The 22,384-nt window shown below is 39.7% G+C and overlaps 1 protein-coding gene across 6 annotated transcripts in view; it reads left to right on the top strand.

The window, feature by feature from the left end:
- Nucleotides 1–651: 651 nt before the first annotated feature.
- The window catches only part of obsl1b (obscurin like cytoskeletal adaptor 1b), a 34,027-nt gene continuing 12,294 nt past the window's right edge, over nucleotides 652–22,384 (top strand). Inside the window, exons 1-16 of one of the 6 annotated variants that reach the window (XM_061053843.1) lie at nucleotides 652–905; nucleotides 2,170–3,288; nucleotides 4,821–5,090; nucleotides 5,670–5,930; nucleotides 6,056–6,367; nucleotides 6,491–6,757; nucleotides 6,978–7,253; nucleotides 18,150–18,425; nucleotides 18,532–18,804; nucleotides 19,251–19,526; nucleotides 19,606–19,881; nucleotides 20,174–20,449; nucleotides 20,533–20,808; nucleotides 20,913–21,182; nucleotides 21,301–21,567; nucleotides 21,665–21,934. In XM_061053843.1, the coding sequence (XP_060909826.1) occupies nucleotides 2,274–3,288; nucleotides 4,821–5,090; nucleotides 5,670–5,930; nucleotides 6,056–6,367; nucleotides 6,491–6,757; nucleotides 6,978–7,253; nucleotides 18,150–18,425; nucleotides 18,532–18,804; nucleotides 19,251–19,526; nucleotides 19,606–19,881; nucleotides 20,174–20,449; nucleotides 20,533–20,808; nucleotides 20,913–21,182; nucleotides 21,301–21,567; nucleotides 21,665–21,934 (4,861 nt within the window). In that variant the 5' untranslated portion in view covers nucleotides 652–905; nucleotides 2,170–2,273. Of the gene's footprint in view, nucleotides 906–2,169; nucleotides 3,289–4,820; nucleotides 5,091–5,669; nucleotides 5,931–6,055; nucleotides 6,368–6,490; nucleotides 6,758–6,977; nucleotides 7,254–12,406; nucleotides 12,792–13,909; nucleotides 14,186–15,104; nucleotides 15,384–15,547; nucleotides 15,824–16,083; nucleotides 16,360–17,450; nucleotides 17,703–18,149; nucleotides 18,426–18,531; nucleotides 18,805–19,250; nucleotides 19,527–19,605; nucleotides 19,882–20,173; nucleotides 20,450–20,532; nucleotides 20,809–20,912; nucleotides 21,183–21,300; nucleotides 21,568–21,664; nucleotides 21,935–22,384 lie in introns of those variants that run through there. The other 5 variants (XM_061053840.1, XM_061053838.1, XM_061053841.1 and 2 more) reach the window with 5 other exon arrangements.

Genomic DNA, 22,384 nt, shown 5'->3' with positions numbered 1-22,384 from the left:
GAGAGAAGCCCATCTTTGTCATTGCAAACTGTATTACACAGTCACTTGTTTTTGTTTGTTTTTTTTCCATACTAAACTAATTTCTCTAATTTTAGCTTTTTGAAGATTCTGCTCACTTAAAGGAGCACATTTATGAAGAAAATCATTTTAATCTGTTTGAATTACATGATTGAAGGGCCTACAAACGGTAAGGGAATTTTGAGAAATATGACAACATTGTATTACATTCAGGGAAGTAACCAAACATTGCCCCCTCCGCTGTCCCTTGTAATTATCCGAGACTTGGTTCTTGTTTTTTTAATAATCTGTTGAACATTTGGTCTTAGTTGTATAATATTTGTTTTATTATATTAATATTTGCAACTTTTAAATAAGGTTTGTTGTAGATGACACCAAAGTGTGCTTTAAAATGTTTTGAGACCAGAAGCTTGCTCTTCTGCTCACATTTTTATTGCAAAGTCTCAAGTAAGCTAAGCAGTCTACCCTGCAGTGGCCACCTGAACTATCTTTAGCCCCTGCTGGCAAGTGAATGGAAGTGCCCGACTTATCTTCACTGCTGTCATCGGGGCAGCCAGTATTTTTAGGGGACAGCAGCAGCTGCAAAAGCATTTAACGGTATTCCATGAACAATGACACTTGGGGTGTCTAAGGCCTGAACGACACAGAGATTGGGGAACCACTCTGAAGTTTTAGACGAGACGCTGCTGTGGATACTTCTGAATTCTGTTCTTCAAAGATGTAATGGATTAAATGTTGGGATCTTTGAGGAGAGCATGTGTCTGAATCTGAAGTCAACTTGGGACATAGCTGAGCCTTCTGGAAACGGGAGGCATTGCTTCTTACCTCGAAGAGAGATCGCAAGTGCAGAATGTATGTTGACGGTCGTTCCCTGCGACTGATGCGAGGTAGGTCATGTGAGGGGTACACAGCAGAGCTTCACAAGGGGCAGAGGTCATTCCAATTAAATGAGACAAGTAAACACGGGGGTTAATCTCTTCTCTTTCAACCTCCAGAGGGAATATTGAAGACATTGTCCAAACTATGGAAATTAATCATTCTGAAATGTGCAAAAAGTTATTTCAAGCAAATTATAGAATAAATGTAAACATACAATTCTATCAAATGTATGTCAAATTGTGTATTCAGTGGTACTCAAACATTCAGTTGGTCAGTTTGAAGTGTAAGACTTGTTTGTGTGTGTTGGTATTTGAATAACGTCATTATTTCAATGTGAGCGTTATCATAAAGATACTGTAATCAAATATAATGTTTACATTATTATTGAAACAAAATGGTTTCATTACAACCATCCTGATAACATTTTCTCTTACTTAGATCTTTCTTAATCAATAGGACTAAGCTACAAAGTAAACTAAACTTACCGATATGCAAATATAATATCTTATTTGATAAATTTATTATTTGATATCTACTCAAGGAAACGTTTTTATCAAAGACAAGATTAGATAAATGGTAAAAAGGGGATTGTAATCTAAAGCAAGGGAGTAAATAGAGTGTAAAGCAAACAACATAGAACTCCTATTTATGAACATGACAAACTATTTCAACCATCAAATTTAGAAAAGGAACTCCCTGACAGACTTGCCAACAAAGAGTGTGATGGAAGCTCAGCGTATTTTGACTACAAGGTCTCCTGGGTGGGCAGACTGTGATATTAGCCTGTGTTTGTGTGAGCACGCGGGTTTTAAAAGCCTTCTTTGTGATACCTGACACACACTCCCTCGCAAGTCTTTATTTAGGGTGTACTATATTAAGCACTTTCCCACTGAAATACAGCACCAGCTGTAGCGGCTATGTGTTGTGGCTGCTATTGCAATAGGACATAGGATGTTCCCCTCACACTGCTCGCATGTGTTTTTCTCTCATGCAGACAGATCTAATTCAATTAGACCTAATAATCATACCATCCGTTCGTGCTGCCACACATGCATGTAAAGGCTGAGTGTTTGAATGACAGAAGCTTTATTTTGCCATTCCAAATGATTTGGGTTCATTACCTTATTAATGGAAGGCTTTTCATGTTATTGTGTAACATATACAGTCAGTTCATATGATAAAATGCAAATATGATATGATCAGAAGCACTGCTGTTCTATATTAAAATTATCCATAGGTTCCTTTTTTTTTTCCTTTCTTTTTTGATTATAGACATTTTTCCTGCAGAGGTTGGACTGTCTTGCCCGCGTGAATAACTCCCACTGATTACACTCCTGGACAGCTTATCATAAGAAGAGGCTGACAAGGAAGCAGCGATGGATGTGTTTGGAGGTGCACCGCGTTTCTTGGCCTATCCAAGACCTGTGGTGGTACAAAGCGGAACTGATGCAGTCCTAAAGTGCCAAATTGGTGGGGATCCCAGGCCTGCAGTTATCTGGGAGCGAAACAATGAAAAGATTGACCCACAAGGACGATACAGGGTCTTCGAGGACGGAAATGTTTACAATCTTATTATTTCAGCCGTCACCACTGAGGATAGTGGCCAGTACATTTGCAAAGCAAAGAACAGCATTGGGGAAACATATGCGGCGGCCACACTCAAGGTGGAAGGTGAGGCACAAGAGATGGAGTTGAGAGAGGAAAATAAGCCACGATTCCTCATCAAGCCCCTCTCTACACGCGCTGGTCGAGGGGAGGATGCCGTCTTCTCTTGTAAACTCTGGGGAAACCCAAGACCCGAGGTTGTCTGGGAAAAAGATGGCAGAAAACTCAATGAAATATTTGAAAGCACACATTTTAGTGTTGGCTACCAGGACGGTGGATGGTTCCAGCTCAAGATCTTTAAGACTCGTGCACCTGATGGCGGTGTATATACGTGCAAAGCAAGGAATGAGTGTGGGGAAGCTTTAGCTGGAGCTGTGTTGCTCGTTGATGCAGGCCCAGGACACGAGGAAGAAGGAAATCGCAATGGCTACACAAATGGCTCCTGGAAAACCCACCAGGGAAAACAAAGAAGTGGGAGGCAAGTGCCAAATCGGCTCAAAGATGACACCATGACCAAGTCAACTAAAGTGAAAATGTTTGCAGTGACAGAGGGCAAACATGCAAAATTCCGCTGCTTTGTGACTGGGAAACCCAAACCGGAGATCATTTGGAGGAAAGATGGCAGACTGATACTCTCTGGAAGGAGGTATTTGTTATACGAGGACAGAGAGGGATACTTTACACTTAAAGTTCTGTATTGTAAGCAGAAGGATAATGGAGTTTATGTTTGTGCTGCTTCAAATACTGCGGGCCAAACCCTCAGTGCCGTACATCTCTCCGTAAAGGGTAAGTTAAGATCCATTTTTGGCGCTTCAGGGTTTTTATGTGATAACATGTTTCGAATTTGAGTGAATGCATGCAGTTGCAACCTGTTATGGTTTGTGCCGTTAGTAAAGGAGTGAGTCAGGGTGTGGTGGCTTACAGTATAGGGTTTCTATCCATTTGACGCTAGCATGATGTCAGTGAGATATATTCAAAGAGGTACTCTGAGATCATTTATTGGGGTAAGGCCAGAAAGGGAGGGCAAAGTACATCTTTAAAAAGTTTTATGGATGTATTCAAAAAAGCAGAACATTTTGAATGATGTTCTTTTTATGCACTGAAATCATTTTTTCAATGAACAGACATTTTACAAACCTGTCCACTTGTTAACACAACACAGGGTCAAAATCCCAATATTGTTTGGTATTGCTATAACATTTTCTATCTACTGAAAACTTAATTTGCTAATTCAAATCTATATTTTCCAGACAAAATATTAATTATTATCTCATTATTCAAGTTACAGGGTAGAAACAAAGGTGACCAATGTTTTTAAATAGCAAATAGCATAAATGCTAATGTCATGAGGCAGGTTTATGTTTAAAAATGCTTCTTAAGGGTATTATGAGGATATTAGGCTTTGTATCATCAGTCAGTTGACTTTATAAAAGGACAGGTCAGGGAATATAGTGAAGTCCTATTTGACACCAGCTTCATTCAAATCGATTCAGTCTTATGTTCAGTGGAGGATTAATGAACTGCATTAACAATCTTAAATGTGAGCCAAGAGATATCTGAACAAACAAAGTTCACCAGCCGGAGGTGGATTCCACCAGCAGCATGATGTCTGCAAAGTCACTTAACTTGTGAAAGGTCCCGGGGGGTGGGGAGTGGTCCATGTGATCGAAGTCTTTGCAAAGGGGATCATATTTCTCACATGGCCCAGAGAAGTCCAAACTCATGGCTCCAAAAGATAGTATTGTATTGTATCTATCTGAAACATGGAAAATAACAATGACGTGCGATTAACTGTCTGTCATGGCTTGAGGGTAGATTCAATGTAATAAAGTAGTTGGTGAACGTATTTCAACAGTTGTCTGTGTGGTAAACTTGACTTAAAACATTAGCAAGATAAAGAAATAAAGAGCTTTGCACACAGACAACTAAATAGAGTTCACATTCTTTTGTTTACAACTGTCTGGTACTGTCTGTTGGTGTCAGTTACGAACAGTTTATTTTCTATCTGACACCCTGATGTGTTAATGACCTTTCCATTCCTCAACTAAATGGGCCACTTGTCTCATGATTCTGCTCATCTTGTTTGCTTCACTGGAATTTACTGCCAAATATATTTCAATTTACAGTGTTTACTACAAGGACATAAATGTTGTGCTGTGTGAATCTTCACAGGATAGACTGCCTGTAGACTTGTAATTGATAAAGTAGACGTAATGCTTCTTATAAACTGCATATAAACTTGAAAGCTAGATTTTCAGTAGCTGGTCATGCAACATTAGCTTATCAAAACTGGTGTTTTTCCTCCTCCTTGGTTTCAGAGCCGCCTGTGCGGTTCAAGCAGCCCCTCATTGATCTAGAGGTATGGGAACGAGATTTGGCAATTCTTGAGTGTGAAGTTCCAGAGGACTCTGTTTCCATCACATGGTATCTGGAGGATAGACGACTGCAGCCAGGGGCCAAATATGGAATGGAGGAGTGGGGAACAAAACGGCGATTAACTATCCGTGACATCGGAGTGGACGATGACGGGATTTACCTCTGCGAGATGCCTGATGGGGGCAGAAGCATTGCAGAGGTTGCTGTGAAAGGTAAATACAGAAGAAAAAACTTCTATGAAAGCATAACGTAAGTAAAAGTATATTCAAACAGATTAACATGCCCAAACTTTCTTAATTTCCTGTACCATTTCGAACGCAGAGGCGGCAAAGCCTCGGACTAAAAACTTTCACTCATATTTTTACACTGTCTTCTGACTTTCCTTAATTCCACTGAGCCAGTTGGGCACTTATGAGACACAGTAAACAAAGTCTGAACTGTTGATGTTTAGTTTATGAAACTATGTCTACAGTGCACTGTGGCTATTGAAAGATATATGTTGAGGGTGTTCATTTGATAGAATAAAGAAGTTATCTTAATAAAATGCTGGTTTCCTAAATCCAATGAAGAACAGTTGTTGCCCAACTTAATCAAAACCTTTACCATAGCAATGTTAAATCTAAATAGAGTTTTGTGTTCGCTTTTGAAGTATTTTCTAAAGGCCCTGACAACAGATGTCCTGACAACATTGGTCTCTGTTCAGAAAACAAAGGGAATCAAATGACAATAGCCAATTCTGTTGAAGTTTGGCCTTTTATTGTGAGGAGTCACTGACTTGTGTTTCCTTGTAGGGACAATTTTGCGCAAGCTTCCAAGAAAAGTGGATGTATTGGAAGGCGAAAATGCTGCCTTTTGTGTTGAAGTTGAAAAAGAAGAAATGGACATACATTGGTACAAAGATGGTGTAGAGCTCCGTGAAACACATCAGACCATCCTGAAGTCCTTTGGTCGCACTCACATCCTGGTTTTCGTCAACACAATGCCTCCGGACTCAGGCCTTGTGACTTTCCTTGTAGGCAAATCCAAGACTTCCTCTCAGCTAAGAGTGAAAGGTACGTTGTCAATTGTTAAGTACCGGTAATACATTTAAGATCCACTATTTTTCAAATTGTTTAACATGTTTTAGTAACTCAAGTTCAAAAGGGCATTATTGGAAAACTGGTTTTCCCTGTTTCAGCTGCAAGACATTGTCCTCCCAGTTGTCCGGTGGGTGTGCAAATCAACACAGAGCGTGCTAATGCAGCTCTGCTCTCATGGGTTCCTGCTCAGGACTCACGAAAGAACCCTCCATCTGGATATGTGCTTGAGCGACAGGAAGTGGGCACTGGCTCACAGGAGTGGCTACAGTGCCTGACTACTGACTCTGCAACAGCTGTGGAGATCCTTGGTGACAGCGTGCCATGTGAAGCTGATTATCGATTTCGTATTTGCAGCGTAAACAAATACGGAAAGAGCAACAATGTTGAGTTCCCCAGGGCTGTTCACTTAGGTAAGTTTGGTTAATTTTTAGACACAACAGTAAATCATCAATTAAACCTTGTTTTTACTCAATTCATTAAACCTCCACATGGTTGATGTAACATTTGTTAATAAATGGATTTTTTTTTCCCAGTCCCAGTTGCAAGAATACAAGCTCCTTTACAAGACGCATTGGTGCCAGAGGGCCAAGACGCTCTCTTCTCTATTGAGCTCTCGGCTTCAGTTATTGGTACATGGTTCTTAAATGGTACTCAGCTCCAGGAGGATGACCGTTGTTCAATGCGTCGATCAAGAACTCACCAGTCTCTTCGAATTCGAGGAGTACGTGATACAGACAATGGAGCTGAGATCACTTTTATTGCCTACGGCATCCGGGATTCTGCAGCACTTTACATTCAAGGTATGTACGTCGATGTAAATGTTCTCATACTGAGTAAGTGTCAAGATTCATTTAACATTTATTGGGATTTTGTTTATTTCGTTTTAACTGTGCTAATGTACGTATGTGAAAAATTATCTGGCACAATCAATAGAAAATGAAACTAACACCCTGTGTCCTTGCATTCATTGAGAGCTAGGAAATAAAAGATGTATGTAAATTGTTTTTCTTAAATTTGCAGCTCCTCTTGTCAAGTTTTCACCCATGTCAGAAATGGATCGAAACAAATTTGTAGAAGTTGGGAACCCTATTGTACTCTACTGTGAGCTGTCAGACCCTGCAGCTCCAGTGAACTGGTACAAGAATGGGGTTGAATTACAAACAATAGAGGGTCTTCATATCCAATCAGAGGGCACCATGAGAAGAATTGTCATCCAATCAGCAGAATTCTCACATTCTGGAGTTTATTGCTGCGACGCCATTGATGATGTCATCAGGTTCAATGTGGAAGTAGAGGGTGAGTGGCTTGAGTTTCTTACAATACTGATATCTTCCCTGAGACTAACCATCTTCTTCTTTTTCATTCAAACATACAATTGGTTATCTTTCTAAAGTCTGAATTATTAAAGAGCACCTTAACCATCTATTGAAATATCTAAATATCCATAGCCCCACCTGTGAAGTTTTCAGCAATTCCAGATGCTGAAAGGAACAAAACCATCCAAGCAGGCTGTCCCATTGTTTTACAATGTGAGCTCTCAGATCCTTCTGCCCAGGTGTACTGGTACAAAGATGGGGCAAAGCTCCATCCTCAAACTGGAGTAGATATTCTAACTGAAGGCTTGGCAAGAAAACTGATTGTCCATTCAGCAGAATATTTCCACTCTGGGTTATATTGCTGCAAGACAAAGGGTGACACCATCATGTTCAGTGTCGACATCAAAGGTGATTTGTTTTACCTTACGCGACTTGAAACATTAACAAGCTCCCTTCACAAAAGCAACTAACTCTGTTGACACTCCTGTTTGTTGTCTGTTGCCTTCCTTCTTGGCATTCATTAAAAGGGTAACTCAGCTGAAACATTTTTCTTTGATTGCATTACAGCATGTTAGCAATGTAGTTGCTAGTAGATAGACTATGATGAATAATCTTAAAGGCTGAATTGAGGCTGAATTGAGGTTGACATGAGATCTAAATATATCTATAGCTCCACCTGTGAAGTTCTCAGCAATTCCTGAAGAAATGAGGACCAAGTCGATCGAAGCAGGATGCCCTATTGTACTCCAGTGTGTGCTGTCGGATCCTGAGGCCCATGTTTGCTGGTACAAGGATGACAGCCAGCTTATTTCAAATTCTGGAATAGAAATCACCTCAGAGGGCAACAACAGGACATTAGTGGTTCAGTCGGCAGAGCTGTCCCACTCTGGTGTATACAGATGCACCACACAGGATGATACAGTGGAGTTTCAAGTGGAGATCAAAGGTGACTTTACACTTTTTATCTTGTGCGTTAATATAGTAACCCAACATCCTCTTTATAGATGCGACTAATAATCCCTGCTTCTACTGAATGTGGTTTGAAGGACTGTTTCATGCGCATAACCTTTAAGAACTTTTAACGCACCAGATATTTTTTTATAACTTCTTGTTTTGTGCCTTGAATTCTAAGTCTCCAAACCCCTTTTCTTATTGTGCTCAGCATTTTCTATCTTTGTACCACATTCCTGTCCATAGACATGATTTTATATAGTTTTCCTGAATTTCCAATGCTAGCATTACCAGTGACATACTCGACTTCCTTTGATGTTGAGAGAACCCAGTCACTTGAAGTGGGCAAGCTTTTGGAGCTGAAATGTGAGGTTGCAGACTCCACTGTGCCTGTCTGCTGGTATAAAGACGGCGTAAAGCTCTTTCCTCAGAATGGTTGGGATATACAGAGTAATGGCACATTGAGGAGACTCATTATTCCATCTGCTGAGCTTTTGCACTCAGGGCTATACAGCTGCCAAACCTCTGATGACACTATCCACTTCACTGTGGATATTAAAGGTGATTTTTATTTTAATTTGCTGAATCTTAGAGCAAATCCTAGAGCTTTCTAGAGACTAGTGCAACTAATATTTACAGTATGCATATCCGTCTGTCTGTGTTCATGTGATGTTTTGTGTGAAGTTGTAACTGTTACTTAAACCATGGTCAAATTAATCTCTACTGACAAAAGGAATATTTCTGTGTGATCCTTGAAAAGAAAAGTTTTCCTCCCTGAATTTGGTCAAATACAAACTTAAAGTTTGGGAAAGCTAAATCTATGACCCAAAAATAAGACTGTAATTGTGCCCTGTCAAGACTACAATTATAATATTAATCATCATCTTTAGCTCCAACGTTGCTGTTGTCGCCCTTGCCCTCGCCAGAGGTTGCGGAGACGCAGTCACTTGAAGTACCCTGCCCAACTGCATCAACATGTGAAACCTCAGAACCTGCTTCCCAGGTGTCACAGCAGAGGGACAAAGAACATGATTCAAACAGAGAGCCTGATTTTGAAATGGAAGACATCAAGAAGACCCTTGTTATCGAACCTACTCATCCATCAAACTCTGGAGCATACTATTGTGCAACAGCAGACGATGTTGCCCAATTAATAGTAAAAACACAAGGTGATTTTTTTGGTAAATGTGTTTAATATTCTAGTTATCACTAACCATTTATGTAGCTTCTGTCTGTCTTCTTATTCGTTACAAGGATGAACTAATATGTATGAAAGTTGTGACGATATCTTTTTTTTAAGTCAGTTTTCCTTTAATGTAGGGTAATGCACATTCATATTTTGCTTCCAATGATTGTCTTAGTGCCACCTCAAACATATCTGACTGGTCCTGAAGTTGAGAAGTCTACTGAAGCTCACTGCGCAATTGTTCAGCAATTTGAGATTTCCGATCCCATTGCCAAAGCCTGCTGGTACAAAGATGGAACTCAGATCTACCCAAAAAGGGAAGCTGACTGTGAATTACAGAGCATCAGCAAAGCTTTGCCTCTTCAGTCACAAGAAATGTCTGATGATGGGAGGTTCGACTGTGAATCATCTGGGGATGCACAGCTAGTTGCAGACAAGAAAGGTGGTGTTCCACATTGTACCTGCACAATTAATAATCAAGTATTTAGTTTCATACATGCAGCTTTCACCTAGCTCATTGTTTTCTTTTTGGCTTTGTCCAAACAGCAGAGCAGTGTCACTTTGGTAACAAGATTGGTGAGATAGCTGATGAATCTGGCCAATACACTCTTGATGTCAAAGGTGATTTGATATATTTCAACATCAGTCATCCATGTTAACCCATCACATAAATGCATATAACAGTAGTGGTGCATTTTACCATTAGCACAATCATCAAAGGCATCTGTACTTTTTTCTATCGAAAATTGCTTTATGTCATTTTGAATTATGATTTCATGTAATCTTTTGCAGTTCTTGGCTCGTAATCCATCATGTGGATGTTAATAGCTGAATTGCTGCTTTTCATACTAACATAAATGTTGTGTTTGTCAAATAATTCTTCATTTTAACAGCCATCTTTGCTTGTAACAAGCAGCTTGCAAGTCTTGAAGTCCATCTTATATCTTATTCATCACCAGATCCTCTCATTCAGTTTGCTGCCCCAAACATCTCCTCTTGCAATGACAACGAACTCTTATCAAAATGAAGAAAACATATGTTCTTTTTAGGTTTTTGGAGTGGTAGAGGACAAACTGATGGTAGAACGCATTAGGAGTCAGATGAAGGGGGAAACATAGGAGCTCAATCTCAGACCAAGACTGGTCGATCTTCTTGTTTGTCTTTGCAATGAACTATCCCATAACTTCATGCTAACCCACACTGATGTAAAATTCTGTTGTGAGAAGAATTATTGAGACCATCAATCCACTGAAAACCTTTCTCTGTGTACATCACAATGCTTATAGCGACAACGCCAAGGCTCTCTTCTGACCAAGAACAGAGGTCAACTGAAGACGCTTCTCCTGACGGCATTGACTGCATATTGGCCAAATGTAATACTGGCATCTCTGGTGGCAAGACAGGAGATCCAAAGACATATGAAGAACATTTTGGTTATATACCAACTTCTCAGTCAACACATACATATACAAACTGGATTACAACTAAACAGCAAAAGGAACTCCCAAACATTCAACAAAAAAACAATTCTCAATCTCCAGTTAACTCTAACTCCATAAAGCCATCAATTACACAATCTGACAAAATCTGTCGCACTGAAAAGCCCACAGAATATACAGGTGAGGAGTGTATTCACTATGTACAGCATGCAGTGGCCCCATCAAAGGAGCTTGGTCTTTCTTTGGATACAGTCTTCCAGACAGATGAGTTCTGTAACTTAAAAAAAAATGCACCTATTGAATCAGAGATATCTACTATCGAGACTCTTACTGGCCAACCAGAGGAGCTGCATAGTTCAATACAGATGCCAGCATTCAACTCAGAGCGAGGTGACACCGAACAGACTTCAGCTGCCCATTTAGAGCACTTAAGTAACCAGCTAAAGTCTTCAGAAGTCAAGTCAGATTGTAATTTCCCCAGAACTGCAAATCTGTTGATGGAATCTGTTGAGGAACCCTCTAAATCCTCACATACTGCAACTGTCCAACCAGAGGGGCCCTTTACCTCCTTATATACGGCAACTTTCCAATCAGAAGACTGTTTCAAATCTTCACAGACTGCATTCGTCCAATCAGATGAGTTCTGTAGCCCCATACAGACTTCAGCTGTCTTGTCAGAGAGACTTCTTGATTGCTTACTAACTAAAGGTATCCAAGAGGGGCCCAGTGACTCATTGTATACTGCAACTGAAAAATCAGAGGAGCTAAAAAGGCACCGACCAACCTCAGATGTACAGTCAGGAAGGATTGATAACTTATCGAAGACTGCATTTTTGCAAACATCTGACTTGTTTTACTCTAAAGAGGCCAAAGCTGTCCAATGTGGAGAACAGTACAGCATGCAACAGTCTGCATATGCCAGATGTGACAACCTCCATCACCGAAAACAAGCACCATCCAACCATTCAGAGATGCTGTGCCAGTCCATGCAGGCCGAAGCAGTCCCAGCAGGGCGTCATCCCATCACCAAGGCCACAGAATACCAGGCAGAAAGCACAATTAACTCTGTGCAAAGTGCATCTACCCAGTTGGCAGAGCCTTGCTATGTAAAGAAGACATCTACTGTCCAATCAGAAGAGATCTATCTATCAAGGACATGTGACAGTCACTGGAGTGACCATGTCACTGCAAATAAGGTGGCTGTTGAAGGTGATTTAAATGGTCAGCATTATCAAACAAAAATGGTCAGGCAAACTTTTGAAATTTTGTAAAACGAAGAGATTGCTCTTTGCAATCCTTGAGTGATGCCAACTTCTACATTTACTTGCTTAATTTTGTTGTACTAAAACTACTTCAGTGGCCAGTGTAAAATCTTTTGGCTTGGGTGGTCTTAGGAATAAATAAAAGATAGGGAAAAGAATAAATAAAAGAGCCTCAAATCCTAACTTGAATGCCTAGTTATCTCAAATCTAACCAAAGATAGCCCCTGTGAGATTACTAATAACTTAAATATTATATTAAATAGGATTTATTTTAACTCTGAGGGATTATTGGCATGACTAATCTTGATTTGTGATTTTGTTTATTTGTTGTTTGAAAGCATAATTTCTGATCTAGTCAGTAATAGTGATGCAACTTTCTCTTAATGTTACCAAAACATCCCCAGCTTCACCCGTGAGAATTACAACACTTTGTGTGGCTGAGAGGAACAAGTCTGTTGAAGTTGGTGAATCCATAGTCCTGCAATGTGAGATATCAGATCCTAATGCTCAAGTAACTTGGTACAAGGATGGAATAAAACTACCTGAAGCAGCCGGGCAAGACATGCCGGCAGAGGGCTCCATAAGGACACTGGCTTTCCAGTCAGCGATGATGTCTCATGCAGGGATTTACATCTGCAAGACAACAGATGATGCAGTGCAGTTTCATGTGGATGTTAAAGGTGAAAAATGCTATTTCTACCTTGTTTTACAAGTAGATGTTACGAAGGGTAAAGACCCTATAAATGCTAATGTTGCTAACATTGAATGGTGTCTTTACATACAGTAACTGGCAAATCCTCATACTCATTGTACCTTAAAATAACTGTAGGCTCTATAACATATGGACTGTAAGAAGAACATTTGAACACTTTAACTCAATAAATTATTTTCTATCAACAACATTGGTGCTAATAATCTAGTAGAAAATCAACCCAAAATGGAAGGTTTCAGACATTTATATTATATTGATATTTACATCAAAAAAAAAATCAGATACCACTAGTTGAGGTGTCAGGCTAAGGTAGTGTTGATAGTTGTGAAGTACGGACCTACAACATCACTATGTATCCCAGCATGCAATGCGCAGCCAAGCTGCAACTTGCAATACACAATATGATAAATAATAGATAGATAATAATAATTAGATAGATTATGGCGTCATAAAAGTACTTCTCTCAGCATTTGACAGTGGTATGTTGGTCACATTGGTTTATAGGATGCAGCTCATTTTTAGATCAAAGGAAGACATTAAAAGTGTGTCTTATACACTGACTTTTATGGTATTTGATATGTAAAGTAATATTCTGAGTTTTTTCACTTAAGGCCATATTGTCCTTCTGGGCATTTCCATTGCTGTGATTAGGCACTTTTTTCCACAGAATATTGAAAGAATTCCAGGAAAGCTGTCATAGGTTTTTTAGAGAGATCTTTGGTAAAAATATATTCTTTGGTTTAGGCTGAAAACAAAGTTGTTTGACCAATGATAGGACTCTAGTCCTACTTATTAAATAATTGCCTGCAAACACGCTTTAGTTTTTTAGTTACTTTAGGCTTTTATTCATCTAACCTATAGATTTATTGATTTATCTTATTATATTTCAATTGTAAGACACTTGTGACACTAAATTTATTTTGTACAATTTTTAATTTAGGTCCTGAGAAGTTTGCAATTTCAGGTTAGAATAAAAAAAAATATATTTCAATATTTTAGTAGTTTTTAAGAGCTTTAGTTTCAGCTTGTATTTGCTTCGTTCGGTATGTTTTATTGACAAATTCTGTTTCACATTTAATCTTGTAGCACCACTTCTGAAGTTTTCAGCTTTAACGGAGGCTGACCAGAAACAGACAGTCATGGCGGGCTGTCCCATTGCTCTGCAGTGTGAGCTGTCAGACCCCACTGGACAAGTCAGTTGGTACAAGGATGGAACACAGCTCCTACCTCAGAGTGGAGTAGACATCCAGTCAGAGGGAAGTGTGAGGAGTCTAGTTGTCCCATCAGCAGAGAGGGTTCACACTGGCATATATCGTTGTGAGTCTAAGGATGATGACATCCAGTTTGCTGTTGAAGTAAAAGGTGATTCTTTGAAACTCTGTAGAGCTTTCACTGCTTTGCACTGCCAACTAACGATAACAGTGGGTGATCTTTGTAAAATAACTAAACAGAAAGAAATCTGCTTAGCCAATTTGGTTGACTAATCCAAAAACGTAAGCAACAAATTCACACCAACATAATAATTGTGTTCATTTTAGATCCAAGGTCATAAACATTTAAAACTTCTTACCTGTGAAAATGTGTGGAAATCTTTGCTCTAATATTGTGTTAAACATGCAGCTTCACTATGAAGCCTCTTATTATGCATGACTCACATCTTAAAAAAAGGAATTAATGTGTGTCATATAGGGATGTGGTTCTCAACTGGTGGCTCAGGACCCAAAGTGGGTTGCGGAGCTGTTTTCAGTGGGTTGCCGATGAGTGCCTGGGAAAAAAAAAAAGTCACAAAGTCTTTGAAGCACTTTTATAACAGGTTTGTTTTGTTGTGTCTCTTTGTTCTGTCATGTTTTGTTCTGTCTGAGGTCCAACCTGCAATGTTATTCATGAAGTAAATCTGATTGGTTGAAAAATATGAGAAATTTGGGTCACAATTTCTCATTAAGGAGTTTGCTGGTGGGTCCTTAGGCTGGACCAGTTGAGATCCATTGATATAGGACACTAACCGAACACAGCTATTCTCTGCTATAAACAAACACTACCTGTGCTCATTCAACGCTTCTTAGATGGTGGACAATAACTTTGGATAACTCTTGATTCTTGCTCTTCAACACTTTTTTGTCAGATGTTTGGTCATTGTGAAGGTCCTTGTTGTGTTTGTTTTTGTGTTTTGTGATGCTGTGTCTCAAACATCTTCTCGACTGAATATACAAGATTTTTAAGTAGTTCAAGAAATGTATGAGGTTTATTAAGACACTCTTTTTGCAATATCTGAAACCTATAGCACTACCTGTGAAGTTCTCGGAGCTTCAGGAGAGTCACAGGAACAAGTCTGTGGAAGAAGGCTGTCCCATTGTCCTCAGCTGTGAACTGTCTCATGACCCTTCTGCTCATGTCCAATGGTACAAGGATGGAATGAAGCTCCTGCCACAAAACGATATGGAAACACAGTCAGGCGGTCTAACAAGGACACTACTCATCAATTCTGCTGAACACATGCATGGTGGCACCTATGAATGTTCCACATCAGATGACACCATCACATTTAAAGTGGATGTAAAAGGTGATATTCTATCTTCTTTAATCTCCTGAACATACCACGACTGTCTTAGTCTATAGTGAGTGATTTGTTTTGAATGTCCATGAGAGCATGTTATGACTGAACAAGTTTTGTCCACTGAGTGAATTTGTCTCTTATCCAAAACCCCTGTTGTTCCTCTCTTTTAGGCCGATCGCCAAAGATCATGCCAGTCTCAATGTCAGAAAAAAACAAGTTGATTACAGTTGGTTGTCCAATTATCCTACAGTGTGAGGTCTCAGACCCTGCTTCCCAGGTTTCCTGGTTTAAAGATGAGGTGGAGCTTTTTTGCAAAACTGGCCTTGATATGAAACGAGGCGGCAGCGTGAGAAAGTTAATGATTCATTCTGCTAAGGTCTCTGATGCTGGCTTCTACAGCTGTAGCCTCGCTGATGATGTTGTGACATTCCATGTGGACGTTGAAGGTGATTTGCTTGTATTGAGCATATTATTGTGTTTACAGGTTTCAGATGAACATTTAAGGATCCTCTTTATCATCCTTATCTGTACACTTATTTACCCAAATATCAGTTTAGATACATGTGTAATATTGTATAAAATCCCCAAATACTTACAGCTAACGTGTTAAAATAACCACAACAAAAACATAATGTGCACAGCACTACTTGTCATGATATTCTGACAGCTTAACAGCAGTACTCTGAAAATCTTGTAATACCCACAGCTACTCCTGTGAAGTTTTCCACACTTCCAGAGATCGCGAGAAAGACATTTTTTGAAGCAGGCTGCCCAGTTAAGCTGCAATGTGAAGTCTCAGAGCCAAATGCCCAAGTCTATTGGCACAAGGATGGCGAACAGCTACCTCCAGAAAGTGAATATGAAACCCAAACCAAAGACAAACTGAGAGCGCTGATTATTCAATCAGCAGAAGTCAGACACTCTGGGGCATACAGCTGTGAGGCTGCAGATGACCGTATTGAATTCAAGGTGGATGTTGCAGGTGATCTACGTATTTTGAGCTTTGTCATATTAGCTAAAGTTTTCTTAAGTCTTGGCTACCACAGCAACATTGAATATAATTCTAAACCATTGTGTACTAAAGCTCAATCATGTATTTTGAATTATACAGCTGGACATACCTTTAAAAATATATAATTTGTGAGGGCTTACAATAAATGGATCATAGATAAGTTCATAAAGGATGACATCAGATTCAAAACTGATAGCTACTGGTACTAAAGTAATGCCAGTTATATTTTCAGCAAACTGTTGAATATCATTACATCCAGCAACCTGCAGTAGGCAAAGCTCTGGTAAATAGACTAATCTCCAGCACAGGCAAAGTTAGCGATAAGCAAAATATAATACTAGCACGTTGGAGCCTTAAGCATCTATACAGCCAGATGTCTTATGAAGGATGTTGGAGACCAAACCTCCAAAGCAATACTAAAATTGTGTTTTCTGCTTTAGTCGCGTGTATAAATGTGCATTTGTTTGCTAACATGTTCACAAAAAAATGCTGTTGAACAGCTGAGTCCTGTGATACATGTAGTGGTCCAATTTTTCTCTATTTCTGAACATGTCCCAGTATGCCACTGCCTGCAAGATGCTGAGCACAGCATCCTGCATGCAGAATGTGCTTGGTACTGTAATCAAAACTTATCAAGTACTATTTGCAAGATGCTGCAAACCTCCTGCCCTGGAATTGAATTAATGCTCTATTTTCTGTATTAACAAATGCAAAATAATATATCAAAAGACAGTCAGATGAAGACAGTGCAGCAAGTCAATCTGGTTTTAGCCATTTAAACTGTTCCAAAGCACAATATTGTCAATATGAAATAGAAATCACTTGTAATTTGACTCATTGGTCATTACACTGGATCACTGATTGCATGGCAATTCATGTGCAAAACTATCTCAACACAAAATATTTGTTTTGTGGTTAAGCCAAACAATATTGACAACATTTTGTCAAATCTGAAATCAAGATTTTGAGTCCTGTCGCCTATAAATCCAAGTATGTTACATAACAGAGCATTCAATGAATTGAAATTCCTATAGCACCGGTTTGATTCTCAGCTGTTCCAGAGGCTGAAAGGAGCACATCTGTGGAAGCAGGCAGTTTGATCAAACCTCAGTGTGAGATCTCAGACCCAAGAGGCCAGACCTGCTTGTGTGAGGATGGGGTTAAACCATTGCCAAAATCAGAAATAAGCATTATTTCTGAAGGAATTAAGAGGACAAAAGTTGAGGAATCGACCATGTCTTCATGCTCTGGCGTGTACAGTTGTAAAACTGATGATGAATCAGAAATCAACGATTTCCATGTGGAAGTGAAAGGTGATATGCTTTTTCTTAGAAAGATGTAATCATTGTAGTTCCTTTTTCAGACCCATAGAAACCTGATCATCATCATATCTTCATAGATCATTTCCCTAAATTAACCAAATTCTAATAATTATTTAGTCGTTTCCATATGCATTCTGAACATTCATGGCCAGTGAGGAAGAATTAGCATGAATTCTGATGAGTCTGTTTTTTTTCCCCAACAGACCAACAGCTACTGCATTGCTTCAGTGCACTGCTTCAATTTTTTCTTTGCTTTAAAAAGGATTAACACCCACTTAAATACCCATCATAACATCTATGAAAAACGTAGATAGCAAGGCTTTTCTAAGCTCTGAAACACCTGGCCTTACAGCTGAGCTGCTGCATGTACTACGAGCAAAAACAATAAGAGATACTTTCAAGCAAAAACTCACTGTCTTTGTGATATCTTTTCTGCAGCACCACCGGTGACATTTTCTGAAATCCCGGAGGAGGACCTCTTCAAGAGTGTTGTGGAACAAGAAGAGCTTGTTCTGTCTTGTGAAGTATCTAGGGCTGATGGTGTTGTCCAGTGGTACAAAGACGGAATTGAGATGCAACAAAGCAATAATATCACTATCAAAGCAGAAGGCACCCAATGGAATCTCACAATCCATCAAGCCCAATTGTCTGATACAGGCACATACTCTTGTCGTGCAGGCGACAATGTTTTGCTGTTCAAGGTGAATGTACGAGGTAAGATAACAGCTATGATTAATGAAAATACAAACGACCAAATGTTTTAATTGACCCAAGTTTAAATAGAAATAATAGTTCAATGTCATTTGTTCTTCATTCATAGAGCCTCCAGTCATGATCACTTATCCTAAGGAGGATGTCCATCTTGATCGTCATGTCCCTGAGGAAATTATTCTAAGCTGTGAATTGTCTCGTCAAAACGGTGCCGTCAGCTGGTACAAAGATGGTCAAAAGCTGCAAGAGAGCGAGAACATAAAACTCAAGGTTGAAGGCCCTTATCGACGTCTGAAGATTATTTCAAGTGGAGTTGAGGATTCTGGGGAATATGTCTGTGATACAGCCGACGATTCAATATTCTTTCATCTAACTATTACAGGTAAAGTAAAGTGTTTGTGAAGACATTTGAGAATCATACAAAAAAAGGACAATGAGTAGATGTTCTCATTGAAGGTATCAGTATGCTTAAAGAAAAAAAGTTGTGTTAAGTGTTTATAGCCAATTTTGAATGTTGGTTGAAGGGGAAATTGTAGGAAATCTCCACTCAGTATCACAGACTTAAAAAGCATTTGTCTTGATTCCAATAGTTGTCAATCTCAGAACATAGTAATAACTGGGATCTTTCTTCTCTATGCAAGTTATTGTTGACAGGGACACTTGCAACTTGAGTCCTATGAAGAGTTGACAACTCTTACGACCATCATTTTATCCATACTTATACAGTATGCAAGAAGGATTGAAAAATAAATTAATCAGACTGGTACTGATATTGCATTTTTGCCAATGCTTTTTGGGTCTTATCTTGATGACAATATCTCTGTGCAGAACCTCCAGTGCGCATTGTGTCCCCAAGTCAGTCCCAAATGGAGCTGTGCCAGCAGACCTCTGAGAGGATGGTACTGAGCTGTGAGATCTCCCGGCCTAATGCAGTGGTGCGCTGGTATCGAGACGGACTTGAAGTGGAGGAGAACGACAACCTCATTCTCGAGGTGGATGGTGTCTACAGAAGACTTATAATACCTGAAACTACAGTCAAAGATTCAGCCGAATACGTCTGTGATACAGCAGATGACTCCATGACTTTCTTTGTCAACATAGCAGGTGAAGAAAGCTTAAGAATAAAAAAGGGTCATCTTTTTTCTATGTTGAAGGGATTTTAACAAAACGTTTTCTTATGCAGAGCCTCCTGTCCGCTTTGTACGTCCAAGGAAGATGGCAAGTAGAGTGGAGAAGGTGGCTGGGGAGGCTCTTGTTCTAGACTGTGAAGTTTCCAGATCAAATGCAGAGGTCAGCTGGAAGAGGAATGGGGAAGAAGTCGAAGATTCCAGAAATATCACCATCCTTGAGGATGGAGTCATTCGTCAATTAACCATTCACTCACTCGTACTTGAGGATGCTGGGCAATATGTCTGCGATGCAAAGGATGATGTGATGGATTTCCAAGTAAAAGTGCAAGGTAGGCAACTATACTATTTACTGAAAAAAACGATAAGGGATCTCAAAGTTTTGACAGACGACAAAGTTCCAAAAAAGAAGTTCCCTATATTGTGCAATCATGATCCATGTGTTATGAGTACACATTTTTCTCTAGTTGGAGCTATATAATGAAATCAAATGTATATGCTCTCTACCATACAACTTACTTTTAAAGAATAATTAAGATGAAAACTTCTGGACAGATGATAAAAAGACAAAATATTTTGTTACTCAACAGAATTTCTGTTCTTTCCTTTTCTGTTCATTTTCAGAGTTGCCTGTAAAAATTGTTGGCAAAACCGATGCAAAAACAGAAAAGCAGTTCTTAGTATCAGATGACATTATTCTTGTATGTGAACTATCAAGATCCAATGCCTCTGTCAGCTGGTACAAAGATAATCAATTAATTGATGAAACTGAACGATACTGTAGCGAGGAGCAAGGCGTTTTCCGATCACTGGTTGTCCTTAATGCTGGACTGGAAGACTCAGGAGAGTACATCTGTGATGCAAAGGATGATAAGATGGTCTTCTATATCACTGTTAAAGGTGATCATATGATTAAGCAATGCATTTGTTATCTGTGCTTCCTTCAGTAAGGAGGAAAATAATGCAATGTCTTTTACGTACAGAACCTCCAGTGCAGATTATTGGAAACTCAGGCAACCCAGAGCATCACATTCTGGTGGCAGGAGATGACCTTACTCTGGAGTGTGAGGTGTCTCGGCCCAACGCCTCTGTGCAGTGGTTGTGGAATGGCGATATACTGAAACCAGACACTCGAATAAAAATTGAAAGCCATGATGTTGTGAGGAAACTTGTTCTCTCTGGACTTCAGCCCTCAGATTCTGGAAAATACATTTGTGATGCCGTCGATGACAAATTGATAACAATTGTCGAGGTCCAAGGTAAGACCAAAATGACATCTCACAAATATCCAATTTCACTAGTCCTGTTTGATTCACTCAATGTTTCAACATGCAAGTTTCTTTGTAAATCTTGCTTTCCGCAGAGCTCCCTGCTAAGTTTGTGAATAAAAATGAAAGTAGTAAAATCTCAGCTTATGAGAATGAGAGTGTCACACTGTGTGCCACTGTGAGCCGTGAAAGAGCTAATGTCCGGTGGCTAAAGGATGGCCAACTGCTGAACCAGGACAACATTCACATCTCCAGTGAGGGTATTACCCACAAGCTCACCATTAATCCCCTGCAGCTGTCAGATTCTGGAGAATATGTCTGTGACGTAAATACGGATGAGATGTATTTCAGTCTTTTAGTAAAAGGTGAGAACTCAACCCTGCTAAACAAAATGTCACCTCTATTTACATTTTTACATTTTTTAACTGTGAGAGTCGCAAAGTTATTATCTCTGGAATTATATGATTTGTGTCTACACATCAGAAATGCCAGTGAAATTCATCAGACCTTTGGAGAACATAGTGTCTTTGAAGGACAGTAGCCTAATATTACGTTGTGAGATCAACAAGCCCAAAGGAGATGTCCAGTGGCTAAAAGACGGCCAAGAGATCCCACCCAGCCGCCGGCACACCATACGGGCACAAGCTCGAGAGCGAAGCTTTACTATCCACCAACTACAGGAGGAAGATGCAGGAGAATATGCCTGTGAATCCACAGATGACAGGACCTCAGCCACTGTCACTGTAGAAAGTAAGTCAATTCTAAATCAGCAAACTTTAAGACTTGTCAGAACTGAAAAAAGTGTAAAGCACAGTGAATCTAATTTAGATGAATGCTTTGCCTTCAGCTCCCTGCCTTGTTGAGTTTATAGCGGAGCTCCGTAACACCACGGTCCGTGAAGGAGAAGACGCAGTATTTAAGTGTGTGGTCTCACCAGAGGACACTCAGTTGGTGTGGCGTCTAAATGGCAAGCAAGTAGCTGTGAATGAGCGCACTCTCATTTCAAGTAATGGACTATGCCACATGCTCTGCATCTACAACTGCAGGGTTTCAGATAGCGCCAGAGTGACAGCTGATGCCGAGGGGTTGGTATCAGAGGCAGAACTCCAGGTTCAAGGTGAGTTGAAGCCCCTTACATAAGAACTTTCAGTATACTCCATCAAATCATAGAAGTTCCTAAATTTAACAACCCTTTACTGTAAAAAGACCTCATATATCTCTGGTGGTTATCCCTGTATGCTCAACTGTGAGCAATTTTTAAAACTACTGGTGTGAATGTGAACATAACCGCAAGAGACTTTGAATGGTTGAGTAGCATTAGCATACATTGAGAGAGAAATATTGACCCTTTAGATAAGATTCAATTTTTGAAGAGTGACGGTCAATGTTTGGCAGCTTCTCCTGTTAGGATTCCTCCAGTAACTGACACAGACAAGTGGCTCTGTGGTTTTGATGTTTGACACAGCAGGGGGAAAGTCTACTCAGACCGTTTAACTTGCTCAATGTGTTGTACTTGCACTGTCACTTTACTGATCTTCAAATACTTAAATATTGACATTATGCAGTT

This window comes from Labrus mixtus, chromosome 13, assembly GCF_963584025.1.
Source record: "Labrus mixtus chromosome 13, fLabMix1.1, whole genome shotgun sequence".
Lineage (NCBI taxonomy): Eukaryota > Metazoa > Chordata > Actinopteri > Labriformes > Labridae > Labrus > Labrus mixtus.
Note: the sequence above shows the minus strand (reverse complement) of the source record. Positions and strands in the feature narration are given on the sequence as shown.